General features: G+C 46.0%; 1 protein-coding gene across 2 annotated transcripts in view; it reads left to right on the top strand.

Annotated features, from left to right (window-relative positions):
- The window catches only part of UBE3B (ubiquitin protein ligase E3B), a 60,073-nt gene extending 34,516 nt beyond the window's left edge, over positions 1-25,557 (top strand). For both annotated transcript variants that reach the window (XM_063088104.1, XM_063088103.1), the window contains exons 16-28: positions 359-477; positions 1,106-1,220; positions 1,967-2,066; positions 6,521-6,640; positions 10,573-10,749; positions 10,880-10,990; positions 13,638-13,775; positions 14,122-14,187; positions 16,204-16,262; positions 18,747-18,929; positions 19,417-19,528; positions 22,319-22,411; positions 23,368-25,557. In XM_063088104.1, coding sequence (XP_062944174.1) covers positions 359-477; positions 1,106-1,220; positions 1,967-2,066; positions 6,521-6,640; positions 10,573-10,749; positions 10,880-10,990; positions 13,638-13,775; positions 14,122-14,187; positions 16,204-16,262; positions 18,747-18,929; positions 19,417-19,528; positions 22,319-22,411; positions 23,368-23,559 — 1,585 coding nt within the window. In that variant the 3' untranslated portion in view covers positions 23,560-25,557. The remainder of the gene's footprint in view (positions 1-358; positions 478-1,105; positions 1,221-1,966; positions 2,067-6,520; positions 6,641-10,572; positions 10,750-10,879; positions 10,991-13,637; positions 13,776-14,121; positions 14,188-16,203; positions 16,263-18,746; positions 18,930-19,416; positions 19,529-22,318; positions 22,412-23,367) is intronic.
- The last annotated feature ends 938 nt before the right edge of the window (positions 25,558-26,495 follow it).

The following is a 26,495-nucleotide window of genomic DNA, read 5'->3' as shown; positions in this document are numbered from 1 at the left end:
AAAATATAGAGTAGAGCTTATTGCTTATTTTTTTCATAATTGTACTTTTAACTTTTTACTGCAGATAATTTCAAATAACAAGAAAATAGAACAGTATAATGAACCCTCATGAGCTCATCACCAGATCAGCAGTTATCAACTCATGGCCAGTTTTGCATTATCTAAACTCTCACTTGCTCTCCTCTTCCAGATTATTTTGTAGCAGATCCTAGAAATCTTATTTTATCTGTAAATTTTCTAATAAGTATCTCTAAAAGATAGAGCTTATTTCTTAACCATGTTTGTTTTGTCTAATAACTGGTATAGTTCTTTTCTTTTTTCTTAGTGGGAATTCTGAATAATTTTCTGTCTCATTTAGGATCCTTGATGACATTGAAGTTTATGAAGAACAAATTTCATTCAAACTGGAAGAGCTGGTCACCATTTCCTCTTTTTTGAATTCCTTTGTGTTTAAGATGATCTGGGATGGAATCATAGGTAAGGTAAAGGTGTCCATCGTCATTCAATTGGTGCTGCATTCAGGGAAGCCAAAGAGTCAATGTTACATCAACTGATTTTAGCTTTATTGTCATCAAAGTTAATAGAAAATGCACATTTATTCACATAATTGGAAATTTTATTTCTTCACTCTCTATCTGTGACCTTTTAAGATAATAGTGTGGTTGTAGAAGTCTCAGGCATCCTGCAGGATTTGCATGTATATGTCACGGATTGTTAATGATGATTAATTTTCCCTGAATCTCCTTTTGATTCTTTGAGTTGATTTCCATGAAGATAAAATGTGTGCCAGTTTACACTTCAAATGAGAGTCAACCTCCTGAAGTGTTTCCAGTTGTTCAGTACAAAGCTCCTTAGATTAAAAAGGACCTTTGGACAGTATGCTAGCGGGAGGCAGCAGGAGTGATTGTGTCTAGGAGATGGTCAGGCCCTACAATCTCGTAGAACATACCCAGGGTGCCTTTTAATTCCTTCTGTTCTGCGTAAAATTCAGAGTGAGGGAGATCGAGGACTTGATGATGACCACAGGAGAAAGAGCGCTCCTCCCACTGCCCTACTTCTGACTTCTCTTTCGTGAATGTGTCTCTCCCCTTTGTTTGCCGCACAGAGAATGCCAAAGGTGGGACTTTGGAGCTGTTCCAGTCTGTCCACGGGTGGCTGATGGTGCTCTATGAACGGGACTGCCGACGGCGCTTCGCCCCTGAGGACCACTGGCTGCGAAAGTGAGCACCAGGGGTGGGGGGCATATGGAGCCAGAGCCTGCCCCATCATGCTGCCCACAGTAGAGGTGCCCAAGTGCTCCCACTCATGTTCTAGGGCAGAGAGGATGTCTTCCCCTCCTTCATCCTGTCCGCTCGTCTGCATAAGGAGAGCTGCTGTTCCTGTGACGCACCTGTCAGGATGCATCACCTAGCAGTCATCTGTTAAGAGATGCCTACACTGAATATAATTAATGGCAACAAGCCAAGGCATATTTAGCAGATTTTTTTTTATCCAGGCTGGGAAGAGAAGGGCTTTCAGCTGAGCTGAGCTGAGCATCAGGGTATGATAGTTAAATAGCAGTATTTATCAGCAGACTTACCAGAGTAAAAACTGCTTCTATGTGTTTTGGGGAGTTGGGTGACGGATCTTCCTACAACAGCTGAACATAAGAGTATGTCAGTCTCTTTATCATTGACATTTCAACTCTTATGTAACATTGAAGCTATGGCACTGGAGCAGGGACTGGCAGACTTCGTCTGTAAAGGGCCAGGTGTTTTTAGGCCCACAAAGGGCTACTCACCTCTGCTCTTGTAGCACAAAAGCAGCCGTAGACAATACATGTATGAATGAGTATGGTTGTGTTCCAGGAAAACTACAAAAACAGGCAGCAGGCAGGATTTGACCCACATGCCATAGTATCCCAACCCTGCACTAGAAAATGCTTTTCATGTTTTAATTATTCCAAACCTGTGTCTTTCTTCTTAAGGGATCTCAAACCTAGTGTGCTTTTCCAAGAACTCGACAAGGACAGAAAACGGGCACAGTTGATCCTGCAGTACATTCCTCATGTCATTCCTCACAAAAATGTGAGTTGTACTGTAAACATAAGAGCTGGGCTTCTGGTGTGTCTCTCTTTTCCACCACATGGTTCCTGACTTTCCAGCTTTGTTACAGCAGTTGGAAATGATTAAATGATATTATTCATTCAGCAAACGAATGGTGATTGATCTTGCACTATGGCAGTTATTACGCTAAGTGCTGGAGGCACAGAGCTTGAGAGTACAGTGTGAACTGGCGATTCTGGTAGAATGAGTTATGTACTATGGGGGTGGATGATGTGGGAGCCCTGGCACAGGGACCTGACCCAGCTGGAGTGAGGGGAACGGGATCAGGAGAGGGCCCCAGAGGCAGAAGTGGACACTGTTTAAAGTCCAGGATGAGAGAATACAGTGTTGATAGAGAGCCAAACGTACAGTCTGGCTGGAGAGAATATAAAGGAAGGAGTTGAGAAATGAAGATGTGGAGGTTTATAGGAGCTAGAGCAAGAAGGGCCTTAGGCTAGGAGCTTGGGTTTGATCCAAAGCCATTTAGAGTCACCTGGTCAGATTGTACGTTAGAAAGATCATTCTGGCTGCCTTGCAGAGGACTAGCTAGAAACAGAAGGTATTAAAGCAAGCTGGCCTGGACTTAGAGAGGGGCCATGGGAGCAGAAAGATGACCATGTCTAGAGATCTTTGAGGAGGTAGCACCTACAGGCTTTGGAGAGTAATTATATTCAGAGGGGAAGGAAGGGAAGAATTCAGATGATGCTCAGATTTCTGGCTTGGGTGGCTGGGTGCTTGGGTGGGCCGTTCCTCAAGGTGGAAGCAAAGGTAAGAGCAGGTCTGGGAAATTTTGGTGTTTTCAGCTTTGAGCAGGTAGAGTGTGAGGTGTCTGTGGCTCCTGGTGGCCACTGGACATGGGGTCGGGATCTCAGAAAGAGGACTAGGCTGGAGATAGACTCTACACATGGACAGCACCTAAACCTCCTGACTGCACTTATGGATGTGGGTGAGGCAGTCAGGGAACCAGATGGAGTGAGAAGACCAGGGGACTGAGACCAGAACCCTCTGGGACCCAGCACTTAAAGGGCCAGTACAAGAGAAGAAGGAATCAGAGGAGGGAGGGAAATCAGGAGAGTGTGGTGTCACATACCTAGGAGACATGAGAAACTTGGGAAGGGTCAGGTACTATGACATCGAGAAAATAAGGGAAAGCGTTGCTCCTGTCCCTGGTGAGTAGCAGGCATTCCAGAAATGTCTTTTGGATGTCGTGACAATACTGTGCACCTCTCAGAAGAGGCTCCTACGAGTCTAGGTGTGCCCTTTCTTTTCTTTCCTGTACCATTTTTTCTTTCTTAAACAAAACTGACATTCTTTTAGGAAAGAATATAAATAACTTTTTTGTACATTAAATCTCACTTTTCAGAGATACTTAATCCTCACTACTCTCTCCAATACTGTTTTGATCTTGACTTTAATACTTACGATTGCTATTCTTTCCCCTCAAGCAGTGATGTGCAAATGATGTGGCTATTTAAATTCTTATTGCACTTGACAGACTCTCAGAAAGGAAGGGACCTCACAGAGATTACTTAGTCCAACGTGCCCTCCTCGAGGGAGCCCCTTCAACAATATCCCTGACCTTGCTTCCGATAGAGAATGCACAGCTTTGCAAAGCAGGCCATTCTGTGTCTTTACTCTCACAATTGATGGAACGTTCTTCCTCATCCTAAGCTGACCTACTTCTCTGCAACTTCTACCCTTTGGCCCTTGAACAACCCCTAACAGTGATATCTCTAACCTATGGAATAAATTTTCCAAGATTTTCCAAGACAGCTCCTGCTTGCCTCCTGAGCCTTCTGTTTTCTCCAAGTGTAGCATTCTTAGCTTCTCTCACTATTCCTCTGAGGTAATGTCCAGCCCTTCATCCCCTGGGCCTATCCATTTTTTTTTTTTGGCACCTGGCTGGTACAGGGATGGAACTCAAGACCTTTGTGTTATCAATACCACGCTCTAACCAACTGAGCTAACTGGCCAGCCCTAAAACTGGATTTTTAAGCATAAAATAAAATATTTTATGTTTTAATTTATGTGCATTTTAAAAATAGTCACTAGGTTCTTAGAACATAACTACCTAGTAAAAGGAACTGTTGGAGATTTCTTTTGGCCTAAGAGTGCCATGAAAAAAATTACTGCGATAATAGGGATACTGTGAATAAGAAAGTTTGAGAACCACTGAGATGAACTGGAATGACTTGTGAGCCCAGGCTATATGCTAATCCTCACCATTCTTTTTCTTTTCTGAATTTTGATTAAGATTACCATCAGTGCTATTTGTCCTTGGCTCCTAAAATTTCCTCCCTTGGGAAAGTAGGACCTTCCTCATCTCCTGGCCCCTGTCCTGCTCCCTGTGATTGCACCAACAGGTCTTGGGAAGAGTATCTGAGGCCTGGTGTGTTCAGAGCAGGAGGCTGTCCTGTTGTCTCCTCCCGACTGGGGCTTCACTTCCCTCTTAACTGTGTGTGCTTCCCCCTGCCCTTAAAATATTTTTGCTGGAGCACACAGGAGGGTAATAGGATCTCTCTCTGTCATCTGTTACTGTTGTGCCATCTGCCCTACATGCTGAACTCTCCCTCATTCTTGATCCCACTCCAGTGGGTGGCTTATAATGCCTTTCTTATTTTCCGTAACATTTTAAAAGCCTCAGCTCTGCCTGGCTCACAAACACAGCTTCATTCTCTGCACTCACTATGTTGTTTTACCAATTTATGTGCAATTCATCTCCCGACTGGGACTTAAGACCTCATCCCTTGTTTCAGCCTGGAAGGCCTAATTTCAGGGGTGGGAGTTGGGGGAGGGGGACGGAGCAGCAGCTGCATAGTGTTGTGGTCCATGTGTGGGCTCTGCTTGGAGTTTGGCCCCCCTGCCCACCAGCTGTGTGAACTTGGGTAAATCAGTTTCCTCATCTGCAAAATGGGGATAATGATCCTTAGCCAGATGTCTGCTGAGGTCACTGAGGTCTCCCAGGTGGATAAGGTTGCCTCAAACCTTCCATGCCCCGTGGAAATCCAGAGCCCCATCCAAGCTTTCTGTGATTCCTGGGAGGCTGGTGTTTTCGTGGTCACCTCTGTCTCTGCAGTTCTACTTCTACGTAAGTTGTCTCTGCACCATACTGGATTGACTGGATGTGAAACGCGTCTTCCACCTCATGTTTCACAACACGGCACCCCTTGTTCAAGTGACTGTGTTAAAGATTTGAGGTCATAGGAAGCAGCTAGATCACATGCAACACGGCCCCACATGACTTAAATACCTGTTCCCAACAGTCCTGCAGTTTACCCCACTGTAGAAGGGAGAGGTGGGAGCAGCCTTCATCCACATCACCAGCTTCCCTCACTGCGTCCTGAGTCCACTCTCCCCTTCCACATGGCGCTGGAGCCCACAGCTTTTGATACTATTCAGAGCACTTCAGTCCTTGTTTCTAGACTTGTAAACCAGTCAACATCGAGACGCTTGGCTGAACAATAGTCCCTCCACTGGGTACCATCCTCCCTTCCTCTTAGGAGGCCGTTGGCCATTACTTTTTCTATTACAACCATGTATGCTTCATAGAGTTAATGTTTAAATGAAAATGCACTAACCAGCCCCCCATATAATTAACCCTATTGCTATTGTTATTATTAATATTATGGTTATTACTGTTCTTATTATTTAATAAAGCTCTTGACTTTGGGGGAGATTTCCATTTTTAAGAAAGCAGCTCTGGTTAGATTTATGTACGAGCTGACTTCAAAAAGTTCATGGAAAAACAGAATTAAAAGATATGAATTCTTCTATGAACTTTATGAAGTACCCTCGTATTCATTCAGCTGACTTTATTTGAATGCTATTACAGTAGTGATTCTCAAATCCAGGATGGGGCAAAAGGGTTTATCAGAATCTCAAGAATAAGGAAAGAAGGTTCTTTTCAAACAGTAATTGAGAAATATTACTGGGGAGACTGTGGTGTGCTTGAAGACACAGAGGGAACAGATAAAAAGGTCACAGACCTTTATACTACAGGATCATTTTTTAAATTTCTGACAGTGGAAGTTATTTCTTTTTTTTTTGATTCATAATATTGATTTCCTTTAAAGCAGGCACAGCTTTATAAAGCAGCCTTTGTAACTTGTTCTGCTGCAGGTTTCCATGGTGGATTATTGACTGAATGAGGGGAATGATTTTCTCCTGGACTGTTCCTAGATGGGCTCTAGCTGCAGCCAGATCACTCTTTCTGGAACATTTTTTCCTTTGCATGTATTTAGCTATATTTCTGATTCCCAAAAGTGTTGTTGGGAATGTTTACCCTCTCACAAGATACTTCTAACTGGTAGCACATACCAAAGTGTCCCATTCTGGTTGTATCTCATGTGACTTAAATTTCAGTAATATTGTAGAGCGTTTTTATGGAATCAGCAGATGTCACCCCTGTTTCTGTTCCCACCTTTGCTCATTTTCAGAGAGTTCTTCTGTTCCGAAATATGGTTACCAAAGAGAAGGAGAAACTGGGGCTTGTGGAAACCAGCTCTGCCTCCCCCCACGTCACTCACATCACTATCCGTCGGTCCCGGATGTTGGAGGTGAGTGGTGAGGCCTACGGAAGCCTATCACAGAGAGGTGTGCTCTGCAATAGGTAGAATTTTTAGCAGATGGTCTATTACCTCTGAACTTTTCTTGTCACTCCTTGATCTAATGACTGAAACCAAGGCTCTGGAGGCAGGGAAAGGGTCATGTGTCCTGTTGATGATTCTGAAGAGTTGCTTGATTTAACATGTCCTCCGTGCTGGAGATCCACAGTGTCTTCCTTTACCCCATGAGGGCCCCTGGTCTGAGCATCAGACTCTTCATGCCTCTTTGAAATGAGGAAAGGAACTGCCAGCTCCAGCAGCTGCACTGACATTCTCATGGCAGTGGACAAACTCCATTTGTCATGGTAGGAACTTGGCCCACACTCCCAACCATGCATGTAGTGAAGGTGGAATGGAGGGGTTATGTTTACCAAGGTATACGGAGAAATAGATTTATCACAGAGCTAGAAGTTACTTGTACACATAAACTTATGAGATACACATGAAGTGGCCCGCCACAGCCAAACCCATTGTCCAGGGCTGCCACCATCTGGTAACTTCATATATATTAGAAATTGGTGCCTGTCCTCAAAGTGCTTTACTTCCATGTGTCAGAAAATTGTCACAATAATTTTGTTGAAACAAGACCCTGACTACAATCTGCTGGAATATTGTTGTAATAAACATTGTACCTCCCTATGATGTCTGTGCTGTCCATGCCACACCCTTTCCCAGAGTTGTATAGTGCACAAACCTGTCCATACGTTCTGGTCCTGCCAGCAATGGAGTTGGCGACTGAGCTGAAAGTCCCCATTCCCAGGAGAGGCTTGGCTTAATTTATTTGTTGTGTTTGCTTTTTAGACCTTTTATCACACTCCAGCCACAGCTCCTCATTAGCATGTTCTGCAGCATAGAATAGTCATGGGATCCCATGACAAGCATATGGCCACATAGCCAGCACATGGCATTGGGCAGTAGCCCTTCCTCCTCACATGTCTTTATTTTCTCCTACAGTGCATTTATGCCATATTTGTGTCACTCCTTACTGGAAAGCTAGTTTTAGTTGCCCAGACCATTGGTGATTGACACCAAGAGCTGCTGGGAAAGGCAGTGTGTGTTAAACAGTAGATGTTTTTGACATTCTTAAAAGTAGGCCTAAGGAGCATAAGTACCCACAGGGGCCCTGCAGGTCATGTGAATGAATAAATCTGGCTGTGTGGGTCTCGTCACAGGAAAATTTTGTTTGCATGCTAAACAAATAGAAATACAGTTGTCCCCCTGTATCTGTGGGGGATTGGTTCCAGGACCTCCCGAGGATACCAAAATCCTTGAATGCTCAAGTCCCTGGTATAAAGTAGAACAGTATTTGCATATAACCTATGCACATCCTCCAGTATACTTTAAATCATCTCTAGATTACTTGTAATACCTAATACTATGTAAGTGCTTTAGTTGTTACACTATATTGTTTGGGCAATAATTACAAGAAACAAAAGTCTGCACATAGTACAGATGCATTTTTTTCTTCAAATATTTTCAATCCGTGGTTGCTGAATCCACTGATGCGGAACCCACGGATGCAGAGGGCCAACTGTGTTCTCCACTTCTACTACTCTCTCCTGTTTTAGACCCTCTCAGTTTATGTGCCTCTCCTTAAGAAAAACAACCCCCCTGAGTGAGTTAAGAAATGACACTGACATGCAGCCTTAGTGTTGGGGAGCAGTAGCCAGAGATGGGTGGACAAATGAATTACACATGCCTCCCCCAAAAGAGGCCACCTCCACTCAGCTCCTCCCAACTTGCCACATGGAGGTGCGGGCTCCATCATGCTGTGAATTTTTAAGAGAAGGCCAAAATTCAGGGTTTTGTGTGAAATCCCCAGATCTTTTCATGTTATGAACTAGTTAAATTTGGAGAAGTACCCCGAAGGTCAAGTGACACCTGTCTTCTCACCAAATTCAACCTATGGGCCACCAGTTTGCAACCTTTATTTTTGACTCAACGAAAAAGCCCAGTTGTGTCATAGAAACTTCTTCCTCCAGCACTTTCCTCATTGGAATCATGTGCACCTCGCCTGTTTATAAAAGTCCTCAGTCCCACCACCCATCATACCCACTTAGATGTGGCCATCACCCACCCACTGGAAGAGCCAAGTGGTGTAGATGTGGTATCTCCCAAGAGTGGCAGAATCCCTTGACTCCCTCCTCAAATATCATCATTCATGGGAAATTCACTTGACATCCCAGTTACACTGGGCCTACTTTTTAAAACACGTTCCTCAGGGACATCAAAAGAGGGAGGTCCTTTGGTTTTAAGCAAAGTCTTAGATTTTAAGCAAAGTCCATTTTCCTCTTTCCATTAGAGGATATTTTGTCATGAAGTTGAATTAGGAAGGGGAGAGGATTGTTTATTCACTTACCCCAGTTCTCATGATTGGTGGTTTGGTTGTTAGAACATGAGAGCCCAGCAGCCTTTGCTTGATTAGAACACCAGGGGGAGTCAGAAAGTCAGTATCAGACTCATCTGCTATCCTGAGCTTTTATTCTGCTTCCTTATGGTTTGTATTGAAGATCGTGCTTCCATATTCAGCTTCCAAGTGTTAATCTAAAATCCTGCAGGAAAGCTTGTCCTCCCAGAGGGGTGACTTTGGGCTAGAACTCTAGCATTTCAGAACTGGAAGGAACCTCAGACATACTCTTGTTCAACTCTTTCCCCTTGCCCTGTCAAAGACAGAGCTGAGGCCAGAGAAGTTTAGATTTTCAATCAAGGTCGCTCAGGTATCAGTGATCCAGGCCTCCTTTTCCCAGCTCAGTGATCTCTGGGATGCCAGACTCACGTTCACCTTCCTGGGAGGCATATACATAATCTTCATACAGCCACACAGTTCCCAGAGGGCAGGAAATATATCAAAGGAGGAAGGTGGCAATTTCCTCTATATGAGTTTTTAAAGAAGAGGCTAATGTGGGATTGATCGAGCAAGATTGAGATTTGAATGCAGCAAGTGTTCCTTGAGTTAGGCCACATGCTAAGTGCTTTCACACATACCATCTCGTTTAATCCACATAATGATAAACCTAAATACTAATGTGTATTAAGGTTAGGGAGGCATAATTTTAAAGCAGAATGGAAAAAATCCTGCAGGCTAACAGGAACATGTTGGAATCCTCCACCTGTCCTCAACTCAGTGCCAAAATAATTATCTTAAATTTAGGCCAAATGGTTAAATACTGCTACAGCTGCATGCTGACTTCCTATTTCTCCCTTTTGTTCATCTAACTGAATGGTTCTCAAACTTTATGTGCATGAAAAGTAATTCTCAGATTTGTTTACATAAAACCGTGTTCCCCAGGATATAACCTAAATTCCTCAGCATGACTCTAAAGGTCCTTCATGATCTGGGGAAAGGTACCAGGAGTTTAGGGATGGGGGTTACTTTTTTCATTTTAAATGTTCTGTAAGGGGTTTTTTTGTTTGGGTTTTTTTTTTCTTTTTGTTATTTTTGTTTTGGGTTTTTTTGTGTGTTTTTATTTTTTAAGTGTTCCATAAGTTTAGTTTTTATTTATTAATTTTTTTTACCATGACCTAAAAGACACTCTTAGCATTAAAAGAGAAAGAGAAAGAGATTCATTTTGTCCTGGTTTCTTCCATCTGTCTGATGGCCAAGAGCTTGTCATGACTCATTTTATCTAATTTCTCCATCTCGCTGTTCTCCGCCCTCTTGAGGGCAGAAAGCGATACCATCACATCCCCAAATGAACTTTTCCTTTGCTAGGCTCATTGACAAGCAGATGAGGACTGCTCTTCTCATGCACCCACGTCCCCTGACTTGCACACATCATAATTACACTGGGAAAGCTTCTGCAGGGGAGAAAGAGCCTTGAGCAGGGAGCCCTGAATTATGCAGGAGGCCTTGGGTTCCTAATGGGCTGTAATTCCCTTGGCAGGACGGCTACGAGCAGCTTCGGCAGCTCTCCCAGCATGCCATGAAGGGTGTGATCCGCGTGAAGTTCGTCAATGACCTCGGAGTGGATGAGGCAGGGATTGATCAAGATGGCGTTTTCAAGGAGTTCTTAGAAGAGATCATCAAGAGGGTGTTTGACCCAGCACTCAATCTGTTCAAGGTATTTAAAGGGAGTGACAGCAGGGTTGACAACAGCCAGATTCGAGGTGACAAATGAGAAGTGAAGAGTTGGGCTTGTTCTTTACAAAGCACTTAACCTCTCTGCCTCTCCCCATCCTCTTGCCTTGCAGACAACCAGTGGGGATGAGAGGCTATACCCTTCGCCCACATCCTACATTCATGAGAATTACCTGCAGCTCTTCGAGTTTGTGGGGAAGATGCTGGGGAAGGCTGTGTATGAGGTAGGCACATTAAGGTGTACCGAACTGAAGTTTAAAATAAAATGCTAGTGGTACCATGGACTTCATATACACTTATGTGACCAGGCCCAGCCGTGTAAACAACGTGTCACTAAGATAAATTGGAGGGAAGAGGGGCAGGAGCAAGATTTGTCGGACACAAATGCTAGATGCTTTGCATGTGTCATCTCATTTATTCCTGTGACGTGGCTGCTGCTGTCTTATTTATTTGAGGGTGAGAGAACTGAGGCTTCGAGAAGTCACTTGTCCAGGGTCTCATTACCAGCTGAGCAGTAGAAGGAGAAATCAAACCCAGGCCAGCCCAAGTCCTAAGCCAGCCCTCTTCTCCCCTGAGGTGTGAGGGGTAGTATGCCAGAGCCAGATTGCCATCTGGGGCTTGGTTCCCATTGCAGGAGGGCAGCATTATGTGGGCTTTGATGGTTTTAAAATCTTTTGTTATTTGTGGTTCAAAGTGAGCCCGAGATGCCAGGTAGTTCGCCTGCAGACTAGAACGAGAACAAAAATGTTGGACATATCCCATAGCAAGTGGTCAAGACTAGCTCCTCCCCAGCCAGCTATGTGAACGTGTACATTCCAGTCACTTCTTTAAGCTCCTGTTCTCTCATCGGTAAAGTGGGGATAATAAAACCTATGTTATTGAGTTGCTGTTGATGGTAAATGAGGTAGTACATGTGAGCACCTCCTGTGATGCCAGACACCTGGTCACCCCAGGAGCTGTCATACTCAGCATTATAAAGAGGGAGAGTGCCTGAGCTTCTGCTCTTTGCTCTCAGGCTCCAGGTGAGGCCCACACAGCTCCTGGTCCCTGTCTATTGAGAGCCGTGGTGGGACTACCTCCAGGTGGCACTTGACCCTCTCTCTGCCTGGAGTGTCCTGCTCCCCAGGAAGGAAGTAAAGCTGTGGTGCGAGTGCATCAGCAGCCAGTTTTTGTGAACTTCACAACAAGCTCCAGAGCTATGGCGCACCTTCCCAGGGCCCAGGCTCTGCCAGGCACCTGGCCCTGGCATGGAGGAAGGGGGTCATCCAAGCAAGACTTATCTCACACCCCCACAAGTCCTAGAGAAGCCAGGACATTTTTCAAACAGAAGAGGCCGGGCACTAGGGCCCATAGAGAGAGGGAAGCCATTTGGGGAAAATGACTTTGACTCTTGAATAATTCGGCATTGTCTCTCTATGGAAACAGCTTCTATACAGGGGCCTGAGTCTCTGGCCCTGATGAAATCGGGTGTCCCCTCGGAGTCCCTGCCCAAATACCCTCTGGTCTTCCTCCTGCCCTGTACTGGTATGGACCTGGCCTCATTTTCTGTTCCTCTGTTTCCTTATTTGCAAGATGGAGACAATTTCTCAATGCATTCCCATTTTTTAAAAAAATTCAAATCCCATTAGGACCTACCTGGGTATATGCCATGTTTTTCCTTTAAACATGTAGCCATGATGAGGCCTAGACTCTTCTGGGCCAGCTGAAAAGCATGGCCTCCTGGATTTTGGGAATGTCTTCATTTCCTGGGCCTCTCCTCTGTCTCCTCCCTCTCCTTTACCTCCAACAATGATTGTACTGATGAGAGAAGTGCGGACATACTGGGCTTAGCGTGAGGAGTGGTGTGTACTAACTCATTTATCACTTATGGTCCTCTGTGACAGGCCATTGTCGAGTCTGAGTGACTTTGCCTTCTAAATCTCCCCAATCCACATATCTCTCTCACCCTTCTGGTCACTGCCCTAGTACAATCTGTCAGCATTTTCCCCAGGCCTTATGTAGCAGCTGCCTAGCTATCTCCTTGCCTCCTGTCTTCTTTCCAGCCCAAACCCCACGTGAAGTACAAATCTGTCACTTCCCAGCTTAGAACCTCCCGGGGTTCCCTGTGCCCTCGGGGTAGAATCCAGGCTGCAGCGAGGCTTGGGGGGCCCGACCTGATCTGGTCCTGCCTGCTCTCTGGCCTCATCACTCTCCTACCCTCCCTCACATCCAGTGCTATGGCCAGACAGACCTGTGTTCCCTCCCTGAAGCACACCTGTGGCTTCGTAAGAGGGCCTAGTGCTCCTTTAGGCCTAGCTTAGTTATTCCTTCCTCCTGGAAGTTTCCCTGCCTTGCACCTGGGTGCAAGCCCGTCCTCTGTGCTCCTCTGGCACCCTGCTCGTACCTGTGGCACAGCACACGTCACCCACTTCTGTGCTGGGAACCTAGCAGGGGTCGGTACTATGCTCATTCAGTCCTTACACCTGAGAGGCCAATGCTGGTCCCTATTTGCAGATGAGAAACCTGATGGCCCGTGGCCTGGCAGTAGCTGAGCTGAGCTTTGATCCCTGTGCTGTGTAGCTCCAAAGCCTGTGCCCTTAACCACTACACTGTAACGTCCCTAGGAGGCACTTGATTGTGTTTGTTTAACGAAGGGATGGTATTGCTCTCCAGACTGAAAACTTAAGAAATGGGTTGGCCGGTTAGCTCAGTTGGTCAGAGTACAGTGTTGATAACACCCAGTCAAGGGTTCAGATGCCCTTACTAGCCAGCCACCAAAAAAAGAAAACTTAGGAAGTCACTAGAGATGCCAGTGACACCCTTAAGGCCACCGCTGCAGTGTGAGACAGAATCCTCGACAGTGGAATTGCAAGCTTCTGTTTCTCCTCACAGGGAATCGTGGTGGACGTGCCCTTCGCATCCTTCTTCCTGAGCCAGCTGCTTGGGCATCACCACAGCATCTTCTATAGTTCTGTGGATGAACTTCCCTCTCTGGACTCAGAGTTCTATAAAAACCTCACTTCCATTAAGGTGAGTGTAGAATGGCGGCTGAGCTACACCTAGCTCCAGTGTGAATTCACAGCTTACGTGAAGCCCCACAGGGTTCAACTTTACCCTATCATATGTCATGGAAGGCATTCTCCTGCCCCTTCCCTTCCTGCTGTCCCTGTAGGTGCTGCAGGGCCCCACGTCCCCTCTGGCACTTCCTTTCAGAACTGATCCTCACAGCCTCCTTCCTCACAATGATGACTGGCCTTCTCCTTTACTTCGAGCTTGTTAACACCACCAAAGCAGCACCTCGAGGAGGGGAAGAGTTAAATCTTCAAGAATGTAATGCTCCTCAGCCCCAACATTTTCTCCTCCTCTGTTGCATTAGCGCTATGACGGGGACATTGCTGACCTGGGCCTGACGCTGTCTTATGATGAGGACGTCATGGGTCAGGTAGGTCAGCCTGTCTCGCTGAGCTCTTCTTCCCTGCTTTACATGGGTTGCCTGAGACCTGCCCTCCTCCTGGTGTTGTCCTTGGAGAGAGATCCGCAAACTGAGGATCTGTCTGTCTTTCTGGTCTCTCATCCCCTCCCTCTCCCCTCGCCCATCCACCTTGCCAGGAGGGAGGGTATCCCCCTGTCCTTCCCAGTCAACCTAGCCTTTCCTGCTCACCTCTCGGAGAGCTCCCCACAGAGACCTTGCTTTGTTTATATCACATTTTAGGGTAATTCCCGATGGAAGCAGTAATTCCCCATTTATAACATTGCTTTTGGTTACCATGGCAAGGATTAGCCCTTACAAGTGGAGGATTATGACTTAAAGAGGCGGACGAAGCCACCCGAAAAGTAGCTCTCACAGAATGCTGTCCTTGTTCATACTCATCATGAAGAGCAGAGCAGGAAGGAGAAACCCTTGAGATCATGGCAACAGCAGTGTTTCCTCCCACAGCTGTTCCTTCTGGCTTTTCTGTAAAGTGTCCTCTACCCATTCCAGTTCTGTCCCAGTGAAGGCACCTGCGTGAGGCTTTGTGTGCATAATGTGCTGAAGGCTGCTCTGGAGAAACCACGCCATGAGCCTGTTAGAGCAAAGCTGGCTTCTTGGCCTTGGGCCTGAGTCACCTCAGAGAGATCACTCGGTCTCCCTGAGCCCCATTTTCCTTATTTCCTTTGCCAAATGAGAGTTTCATTTTGTTTTGTTTTGTTTTTAAAAGATGACTGGTAAGGGGTCTTAACCCTTGACTTGGTGTTGTCAGCACCACGCTCTCCCGAGTGAGCTAACCAGCCATCCCTATACAGGGATCCAAACCCGTGGCCTTGGTGTTATCAGCACCACACTCTCCCAAGTGAGCCACAGGCTGGCCCTCAAATGTGAGTTCTTGATGGGACCAGTGTCTTCAAACACCATTTGGAACCCTGCATGCCCTATCTTCCTCCTGAAAGGCCACTGAGCAGGCTGCCTATAAGGACTTTGAGAAGCCTGTGAGAAAGAAACCTTAGTGTGATTGTGTTAACCTCAGGTTTCCCCAATTCATTACAGAACTCTTTGATCACAGAATCTAATCACAGAACTCTTTTTCTCAAAGAAAGAATGTCACAGATATGGTGTTCCCTGGAACCCTTTATGGGAAACACCAGGCTGGGTGATTCCTAAGGACCCTCCTAGCTTTAAAATCCTCTTTTGTGTTCCTAGATATTGACAGCATTATGACTAGGGATCACTGTTGTTCCTTTCTACATCTTTAGAGTTATAGTGTATCAATAGAATTTCTTTTAGGATTAGGTTTAAAATTAGGTATCCTTTGATTTTTAGGTGACCCACAGAAATTTTACTGAAGTTGAGGGGAGCAGTTGATTCTATAGAGTTTTCAAATAAATCCTTAATCACATTTTGAGCCTTCCTCAAAAATAATGAAACTTCTAACAAAAAATTCAGCTAAAACATAAACATAAAGATGAAAATGAAAACCACCTCTAATGCCAGTGCCTGGAGGGTGCCACTGTTACTGTGTTGCCTGTGTCCTTCCAGACTTGATCCTGGGCATGAATATAATTTTTTTTCCAGAAATGATGTTATACCATGCATGCTATTATATAATTTGCTTTTTTTCACCTTTTCAATAAAAATATTTTTTCATTATATTTTTTAATAGCTGCACAGTATTCCAAGCTATGGATATACCAACCATTCATTTAACCACCCTGCTGTGTGCTTAAATGCTAACATGTTCCCTTCCGTGACATCCTGGAGCCTTAATACAAATGTTTGAGCAGGATCCAATGAGAAGAAACCTTTCATATTGATCACATAGGGTCTGCTTGTTGATGTTTCAGCCTTGACTTTTTGTGAAAACACATACCATCTTAATTCCATCATTAGAATGAATGTTTGAGTCAGGCTCTTTCATCTTCAAGAAGCTTTATTTCCACATTAGAATTCTCTCTAGTAATTACTTCCCATCTTCTCCCCCAGCTTGTTTGCCATGAACTGATTCCCGGAGGGAAGACCATTCCTGTTACAGATGAAAATAAGTGAGTATAGCGATTAGATTTTTAAGGTCACCACTTGAAAAGACTTCATTCTGGCTCTCTGGGCTTACTTTGAGAATTTATTAAGATAGATTGAAGTAGAAAGAGGCCATAAATATCATAATGGAATTTACTGGTTACAGTTCATAGGCCAAAATTGTATTAAATTCGATTTGCAAAATAAGAATTGACAATTTATTTTTTGCAGTAGCACTTCTAAGGTCAGAGGCACCCAGGCGGTGGTGATCTTAAGAATTTAATGACGGCTCTAGACGCAGACAGATGGATTCTGAGCTGTTCAGGCACATTGTCCTGAACCAAGAGGGCACGGAGGCAGAAAGACATCTTGGAGGGGCAGATCATTGTGGAATGATAGCGTGTGGCAATTGTATAAAACACTGTGCTTGAGAAGACACAGTGATGAATTCAAATACAGCAGACCAGAGGTAGACATGGAGAATCAGAGGAGACTCTGAGGCCCAGCAGCTATTGTCACAGATAATAGGCTTTTAGGAATGTGTTCTAAGTGTCAACCTTTCTGGTCCCAGAAGAAAAGCACTCAAAGCACTGTCTCCACCTAATCCTATTCTCACCTAATTAAAGCAGTAGACCCTGGCATGTGGAGTAGGCCCTGTTGTCAGTCTGTCAATCTTCTGCCGCCAGGCTCAGCTGAGCATTTGAACTGTTAATCTGAGCATTGGTCTCTTCAGTGACAAGTGAGGGCTCAGTCCCACCTGAAGAGTCATTTGAATCAGATGCATGTTACAGTCCAGTGTTCCTGAGCATCATGTTCCTCTCAGATCAGGTGGTTCGATCAGTCTGCATGCTTGGGGAGTTTTTTATTTAGACTGTCAGAACAGTTAGAAGAACAGACCCAGTTTTCATCATGATTGAAATTACCAGCTTTGCCCCTTGGCCATGGGGCATTAGTTTGAACAAAGTGTAGGTTGGGAGGGGCTGCCTGGGGGAGTAGAGAGGACCCAGGCTTGGGCATCAGATAGTAGGGGTGAGTCCTGATCCTGCGCAACACGCAACCTGTGACCATTCCTTCAGAGGGTTGCACGGGAGGTAATGTGTGTAAAGTACCTTCCAGGATACTGGACTCACAGGAGGGGCTTAATAAATGACAGCAGTGGTGATCACCATCATCAGATACGTGACATGTCACATAAATGCCACAACTCCCCGACAGGCCGTGTTTTGCCAGGTGTTATGGCATGGGGATGATGGTAGTAGGTCATTCATTCTTCCCAACACATACTCTGGCTGCAGCATATAGCAGACGAGGAGGTAGGCCCATGTGGGCTGTGCTGCAGTGAGACTCATTTCCTGCCTGGAAACCTCCTCTGTGGAAACTTATTTCAGAAACTCTTACATCTTCTTAGAAAAGTCTCAGTGTAAGTGTAAGGGTATTCAGTTCTGCAGACTCACTTACAAGGCCTGGCAATGCCGGTCCCCCCTCTTTAGGGATGATGGTTGATACTGCACTTACTGGGTGTTGCTGTTTCCCATTCTCTCTTTCTCTCCCCTCCCCCTCTCTAAAATGGAATAGTATAAGTAACCTGTTTCAAAGAATACATGAAAAGAGTAGCAATAATAGAAAATTCATATTTAAATGTATTGATGTACAGGTTTGCTGCTGGATAATTTTTTTAAATAGGGATATTTTTAAAGTCAGAAACTTAGTGCTGAGCATTGTGGGGTAAAACTTGGACTGTACTAATTTGGAATTTGTGAGAGTTGTACTTGGGCTGGGTTCAAGTTTTTTAATCTCTAAGTAAATGGTTTACTAAGAAATCAGTGATGCTAGCCAAGCCCATAGGATGTATTCACCCTGTTCAAAAGGGATGTATTATACAGTTGTAGGTGAGATCATTGTGTTCATAAAAGCAGACCCAGAAGACCTTCTGCTTGAAACCAGGTTACTCACTCTGACTTTCCAGTTGAACCTACACATGACCCAGCTGTATTTGTTACAAACATCCTGCAGGTCTGCCTTTTCATGGCCTTAGACTCTTGGTCCAGATTAGCAAGGTTTTGGTTGAAGTTTCAACATGAAACAAATTTTCTCTACTTTAACGCTTATTGGAGGACTGAATTGTATCTTAACTTATGTTCAGAGGGATGAGATTAAATAAAAGTCCAAAAAGAACCCTTTGTAAGAAGGGCCCTCTTCTTATCTGTAGAATATCTCACTTTGGTTCTCAGCACAGTTGGGGGTTATCCTGTGGTATGAGCGTGTGTTTTTGGGAAGAGCAAAGAGGTAATGCCCTTGAACACTTAACGAATCCATAGTGGCACAGGATGAGCAGTTCAGGGGCGCTGTTATAATCATTGTCATCACTGTTCTGGTGAAATGCTCTGGTCCTATTTTTTGCGTTTTTTGTAAAATGGTTCAGAAAAGACTAGCCTCATCTTTCAGCCCATTGGTAACAACCTGCCCTGTCCTGTTAATTTCCATTGTTTTCTCTTCCTTGCTGGCAACAGAATTAGCTACATCCATCTGATGGCACATTTTCGAATGCACACTCAAATCAAAAATCAGACAGCTGCCCTCATTAGCGGATTTCGTTCCATTATCAAAACCGAGTGGATCCGAATGTTCTCAACCCCTGAGCTGCAGCGTCTCATCTCTGGTGACAATGCTGAGATTGATCTGGAAGATTTAAAGTAAGGGGCAGGCAAGGGGGGAAAGGGTGAAATTTTTAGGCCTTCTAGAAAGTGAGATGCTCCCTTCACGGGGTACCTTTTGGAGGGTTGTTTCAGGAGCCCATCTCTAAATGTCCTCCTCCTCCCTGATCACTGGTTGAACTCCCTTGGAGTCAGAGTTCAACTACTTGCTTCCTAGAGACTGACAGTGGAAGCAGGTCTTGAGGCCTGCAGGGTTCTCTGAAGCTCTAGGTGTTATAGGATCCTGGATCTTGTGTCAGTTTCTGCTTGGGAAAAGCAAGACCATCTTTCAAAATCTCTGCCCATTTAGCTTTAAAGGAGACGGGATTATTAAGGCATGAACTTCTGGCTTTAAGAAAAGTTAGTAGTGTTAACCAAGCCTGTCAGTGTTGGTTGTGCACCTTGTCTAATTTACTATGGCCACCTGTGTCCGTAAGTGCCCATCAGAGTAGTATGTTGCTGAGCTCGTTGTCTGGATTGTTTGCAGGAAGCACACAGTGTACTACGGTGGTTTCCATGGAAGTCATAGAGTCATTATCTGGCTCTGGGATATTCTGGCCTCTGACTTCACGCCCGATGAGAGAGCCATGTTTCTGAAGGTATTTTACTTATTACCTGTGCATGCATTCATGGGTTCATAGATACTATCTTAAACCTAGAAGACCAGTTGATGTAATAATTTACACTGGAATAAATGAAATTATCCAGTGTATCCTTCCCATAGGTAGGCCTCCCACATAGGCCTACCTCAAGCAGTAGCCAGAGAGGAGCTTAAGGGGTGAAGCTGAGCTGCTGGGTGCCGCTGGCTGCAGGGACAAGATCTTTGCACTGGTGGGCGTGCCTTTTGGGTGTGGCACTCTGTCCTCTTTGCTCATGCTGGCCTTGCTGACATCTGTTTTCTTTCTTTCCTTTCATTATAGATGTTTGTTACCTTACCTTAATAAAATGCAGACAAGCAAAATTTTAACTAATCTGTATCCTACAATGTAGAATTTTAAACAATCTACATTTCTACTCACCAGGGACTACCTCCATGTGCCCTTTTTCTCTTTAGGGTAAAACATGCATGTACAACACACACACACAGTGTCCCAGTAAAACACACATGATTGATTAGGCTGATGTCGATGTATATTTTTGCAAACTGAGTGGCTGACATTAACCAGCTCCCCTGTTCTGGTAACCATGAAGTTGTGAATGTTCAAAATGTTCCCCCTGATGTAACTGCATTGTTTTCTGTTCCTGACATCAGCAAAGTGTAAATATTTTATAGGACACTAGATGACACACACACTTCTCTGTGTGTGTGTGATATATGTGTGTACTATTATAAAGATGGAATCATATCATTTTACCACCTGCTTTTCTACTTGACAGTATAGGATGAACATCTTGCCATACTCTGGAGGCATTTGAGTTTCTTGAACCATCTCACATGACCTCCATTGTTGAGGCAACGTAGACAGTATCAACACCAATTGAAATGGCAGCTGGTTTTCTTTCTCCTTGGTTGGTCATTCTAAGGGTAGTTCACTCCTATTGAGACGGCCTTAACTCTAGTCCAGCAGATACACAAGCACTCTAGTCATCCCCACAGGTCTCGAGGAGGACAGAATTCTAGAGGTTGATCCTGAGGAGAATTGGTTTCATTTTCCCAGCAGTGCCTCTTGCAGGCAGAGCAGTCTCTGCTAACTGTAAAACCATTCATCCCTGCCTCTCCTAGAAAGAGAGGAAAGCCAGGGTCTCATAACCACATGCCCGTGTGCACAGTGGGCACGTTTGTGCCTTTGGATAGCCTGTTGTCAAAACTGCACTTCCTTGTCGAGTGCCTTCCCTTTTCTGTGACTGCAGACAGACTCCAGAGCCAGGTGGAGGAAATGTAACTCTTGCACAGAAGTGATGTGACTGTGCTGCTTTTAGATGTAATGATAGCAGAGCTTCCAGAGGCTTCCATGCCCTCCGTTTTTCGTCCTGTTGCAGGAGGGTGAAAGCTCCCCTCCCTCCTTTGACCAGCCCCAATTTGCAGTGGGCAGCAGGTCTGAGCCAGCCTGGATTGATATGCAGACACTTCTGTGTCTGTCTGCTCTTCCTTAAAACAGGTCTAACCACAGTCCCAACACACAGCATGCTGGAGTGTTGGGTGAGGTTGTGTTCACTGAACACTCGGCCCAGTGTGGAGAGACAGTCATTCTCTCTGTGTGTGAGCTTCTGCTGCTGCTGCTGCTGCTGCTGCTGCTGTGCTGTTTATAAATGGAACATGTTAGAATAAGAATATTATCTTGTCAGTGCTTTTTAAAAAACTTATTTTGAAGCATGACATACAAAAACTGTCTTGGGGTGGTCTCAGGAATATCACAATCATTTATATCATTGTTTAAATGGGAATATTTTATTTTAAAACTCAAACTCTCAACTTGCCACTGAATTTTGGAGCATAGCTTGGTGTTGTAAGTAGCAGATCCCTATATCCCCTAGAGAAGGGAGAGCATTTTTGGTCACTATTGGATTAAAGAAAATGAATGGTTTCTTAGGAATTTTCTGTGCAGGTTTATCATTGGATATCTAGGTTGGTGTCCAGGCATGAGCTAGCACACTTAGGGAAATAACACAGGTGCTGCTGTTTGGAGAATGCCAGGAATTCCCGGGACGTAGCAGGAAAGTGTGGCTGGCTGCCCACAGGCCCCACGAGGGCTGCGCAATACCTTGCTGGCTCCAGAGGCCTGATTTTTGTCAGCATGCTGAGAGCAGATCAGTTTCCTGGAGAGGGGCCCACAGGAGCCCAGCTCACAGAGGCCACTCTGTAAACCAGCCCTGGTGCTCAGGAGGGCATGCCTGAGCGGGACACCAGGTGCAATGCCAGGCAAGTGCGGTCAGTGGTGGTTGCTATACCAGGGCTCCCTGTGCCTGGCTCTGGGCCTCAGCTCTGGGCACAGCCTGTCCCCTCACACCACACTTAGTGTGCACCACCAGCTTCTGCCTTGCTCTCTCCAGTGCTCTTATTGCACAGTCTCTCTCTAAGGAAGGGTGTCAGTCATCACTCTGTTCCTCCTGACCACGTGGCAGTCCTCTGGAGACCTGTCTCCTCGGGCATCATACCAGTGCCTGCTTGGGAGTTTGTGTTGTTTCTAAACTCTTCAGTCACGCTCTCCCACAAACCACTAGTCACGTCTGTTGGGTATGGAATTCATGTGTTTTAGTCCCAGTGAACAACACCCTTGAGAGAGATGTGACATGTCCCAGTTTGTGGGCCAGGAACCTCTCTCTGTCGCCCCCTGCTGCTGGTTAAACAGCAGTTAGTGATCCAGTGACCAAGAAATGACCAAGAAAGCCAGTGTTCCCGATGGCAGTGAGAGCCCGCTCTGCGCGCTCTGACCCGCCTTATGTTGCAGTTTGTGACCAGCTGCTCCAGGCCGCCGCTCCTGGGATTCTCCTACCTCAAGCCTCCTTTCTCCATCCGCTGTGTCGAAGTGTCGGATGATCAGGTAAGAGCTGGCTTCGGGTTCCTTGACTTCCCTCTTAGTGGTCATCTGCTGTGCCCACTTTCTCAGCAAGGCAGGCAGGCAGCGGGCTCCTCAGAGCCAGCTGAGGGGGCTTCCACAGTTCTCACGTCAGGAGAGGCGTCCGCGCACTCAGTCTGCTCCAGGTCCCCAGGTCTCTCTTGGTGGTCCTTTCTCTCCTTCCTCAGGGAAGAGTACCTGGTGGGGGGTGGGGGCATGCTGTTTTTAGCAGCTGCTGGTCTGGCCAGGGCTCCAGACCTTTGAGGCAGCATGGGAGAGGGTGAGAACAGGGCTCAGGGAGTGGACAGATGCAGATGGAGTTCTGGCTCCTCCCCAGGCTGGCCATGCACAGCTTGGCAAGCTGCTTCATTTCCTCATCTGCTAAAAGGGAATGAATGCCACAGGGGTTATCGTGCTCTGTGTATGGCGAGGCTGACCATAGTGGGTGCTGAGATAAGTGTGCCACCCCCGTAAACACCCAATGGCCTCTCATGGTGCCCCAGTGTGAGCTCCTGATCCCTCTTCGTATAGGACACTAGGCGATCCTCAGCTCCACACATAGGGAAAGTTGACTCAAGTTACCGTCTGTCTTAGGCAAGGTTAGGGGGGAATGTTAGGCTGCATTCAGAAGTGTTTTGGTACCTAAAATAGTTTTACGTTATTCTGTTCTGAAAATTGGTTAAGCGAGAGTTAGCTTTTAGCCAGATGGCCCCATTTCCATGAGCTTACTTGGCATGGGATTCCCCCGCGCAGGCCCTGAGGAGCAGCAGTTGCTTCCTGTACTCATCCCCTTCAGGCCAGTAGTCCCGAGTCTGCGGCTGACCTCAGGCAGAGGTGCATGCACTCATAGGGCAGCTCCTCCACTCTGCCTGGTGCCCAGGGACTGGCCAGGTCTCCAGGCCAGGTGCCTCCCTACCCAAGGCTGTGTTGTGTGCTTGCAGGACACTGGCGACACCCTGGGCAGTGTCCTCCGGGGCTTCTTCACCATCCGCAAGCGGGAGCCTGGCGGCCGTCTGCCCACCTCCTCCACCTGCTTCAACCTGCTGAAGCTGCCCAACTACAGCAAGAAGAGCGTCCTCCGTGAGAAGCTACGCTATGCCATCAGCATGAACACGGGCTTCGAGCTCTCCTAGCTCCTGCGCCCAACCCACCCACCTGCCCTTGTGGACTCCGGACCTTCAGCTCCTGAGAGCATGACCAACATGCCAGGTGACATCAGCCCCCAGACCCTCTTTATAGCCATGAGACTCCCCCGTGGCCTCAGGAACTTTAGAAGCACGTGATGACACTACACAGCATTCTCCAGGTGATAATAAGGGGAAGGGGGTGTTGAAAATAAACCACCGGATTCTGCCCACATTGGTCCTTTTTCCTGGTGATTGCAGAGGGGCTTCTTTTTTATAGTTTGACCTTTTTGTGAGTCTGTCTTTCCTTAACCCTCTGAGTGAGCTGTGTTTGAACAAGTCCCAGGAGCTCTGAGAGTCTAGAATGGTTCTCATGACATGGGTCTGAGCACATGAAGCCTACTACACGCGAGATCCTCTCCTTCTGTTTCCGAAAACCCTTTACTCAGGTAAGGCCTTGCCAAGCCTCTATGCACCCAACAAAGTCTCTGCCTCCATCCTGTCCACAGCCGCCTCTTCCCAGACAGCCAGGCCCTTCTGCTGCCCAGAGAAGCCAAGGTATCTGCTGGGGAGGCTGTGGAGCACTGGAAGTTCAGGGCACTGCTCCCACCTTGATGCCACGTTTCCACACTGCTGCCCTCCCCCCTTCTGAGTCCTCAGCAGGCCGAGCCACCAAGGAGCTTCCACTGGCTGGTTCCGTCCTATGCATTCACAGCAGCGTCCTGGTTTGGGAGAAAAAACCACCGGCCCTTAAGAACAGCTCCATTTCCAGGATGCACTAGCTGTTACCCAAAGCCTGCCAGTTCCCAAGGGTGCAGCTGCCTCTGTTCCTGCTTGTCTGCCCCACTTGTTGTTATCTAATGAAGAAACAAACACCGACCTACGGTACTTGTTCCATCTGGGCAGTGGCTTTGCTCCATAGACTGCAAAATCCCAAGAAACTTGGGCCTTGCTGCCTGGCCTTCTTCAGCACAGGGAACCCAGGAGCCCTTTGCACTGACAACGATTCACGAGGCTGAGGAAACTCACAAACCCTCTGGGCTGGTTTTCTCTTTTTTTTTTTTTTTTTTTTTCCACTTTATTTTCTCTTCCAACCCAGTGTGCTCCTCTACCCTCATTCTTTACCTTGTCATGAGAACTTTACTCTATTTTTTTTTTTTCTTCTCATGCCCTAGAACTTTACTCTAGATCCAGGGGATGAAGCAAAGGCCCTTGAGCGGTCTTTGTTGACAGCTGTCCTACCCTCTCCCACCTCTTCGTGCTTCTTCCACATCCCCACTACCTAGACTGAAGCCAGGAGTGCTGGGCCCTCCTCTGCTCTGTGGTGCCAGCTTAGGGCTCACGTCTCTTCAGAGCAGCAGAACCCCTTCCAGCAAGAACTGACATGTTGGCAGCAGAGCGGGCAAGGCCTGTCTCCACATTGGAGCCTTGTGTCCTGCCCAGGACAGAGCCCCTGGGCTTCTGGAGAACAGAATGTATGCTTCACTTTGATGGAAAGATGGCAAGGAATTTAAATACAGGAATTTATTATTATTATTATTTAAGATTGTTTAGTAAATTCTGATTCTATGGACTTGCCACTTTCTTTAAAACTTGATTTCTTTGAAGATTTCTTCTGAACGTGTGTACACTGAGAAGGTTCGTACATATGTGTTGGGGCCTAGTAACTGTCCACCTGCATAGAAAAGATTGATCCCATCTTGATTTTTATTACCTGAGAATCAGAGCTAGTGGGGGATTAGGGAGAGAGTGGTTTATAAGCACCAATATCAACTTTACCCGTTTATTTTTTGATGAGGAGGTGTAGTTTGTAATTTCGTCTAAATTCTTTTCAACAGTTGGAAATATTGCACTATCTAAAACACTGACTGTACTTTTATAGCTGGTGTTCATTGACACCTTAATGGCTCTTGATGGCTCTAAAAAGTTGTGGGCTTTTTTGTTTTCGTAGATAACTTATGGATTAAGACATGAGCAAAGGCATTATTAAATTTGTACTTAAGCACATGATGACTTGTTCTGCCTTTTGTGTGTGTGTCTGTGTGTGGCTGGTAGGGAAATCTAAACCCTTGACCTCGGTGTTATTAACATGACACTCTAACCAACTGAGCTAACCAGCCAGTCCTTGTTCTGTTTTTTATCAAGCTATGTGCCTTAGTAGTCCAAGATCAGGCATGTGGTGCTTGAGGAGCGTACAGGGTTCCCTCAGTGGAAGGAAGATAGAAAGGGTGAGATGACAGACACTCTAGCATCACTAGCCAGGGCTCACGGTTGTTGGCGGCTCCTCACATTTGCTTCCAGTTTTTTTTTTTTGTTTTTTTTTTGTTTTTTTTAAAAGATGACCGGTAAGGGGATCTCAACCCCTGGCTTGGTGTTGTCAGCACCACGCTCAGCCAGTGAGCAAACCGGCCATCCCTATATAGGATCCGAACCCGTGGCCTTGGTGTTATCAGCACCGCACTCTACCGAGTGAGCCACGGGCCGGCCCCCAGTTTTGTTTTAAGAAGTAGCACATTTCAGCTAAGCACCCTCTGTGGTCCTGTCCCTCTCACCTGCTTCCCAGAGGCATTAGTCACCCTGGAATGGATATGTATCTTTGCAGTCCATGTTTTACATGGTAACTTACAGAAGTGATAAATGTTTGTTGAAAAGAATCCAGATAATTTGGAAGTGTATGAAATGAAATTTTACAGCTCCATCTGGGTATGTGCAGCTTTTACAGCTCCATCTGGGTATGTGTGATCCTTACCAAGGATCATACTTGCCGCCTTTCTCACAGCTCACATAGCCCTTCTCGTTCTGCTAAACCAGCCGACATTTCCCTCAGCAGAGAAGCCTCAGCACAGGGAACCCTTCTCAAACCTGCTGGTTTTTCCGAGTCCACCTCGGGAGGGTTTTCCCTTCATCTGCGGCAGCTCCAACACTTCAGTGAGTTCTCACTGTTT

This window comes from Cynocephalus volans, chromosome 2 (genome assembly GCF_027409185.1).
Source record: "Cynocephalus volans isolate mCynVol1 chromosome 2, mCynVol1.pri, whole genome shotgun sequence".
NCBI classification, from domain to species: Eukaryota; Metazoa; Chordata; class Mammalia; order Dermoptera; family Cynocephalidae; genus Cynocephalus; species Cynocephalus volans.
This window is presented reverse-complemented; position numbering and strand designations above follow the sequence as displayed.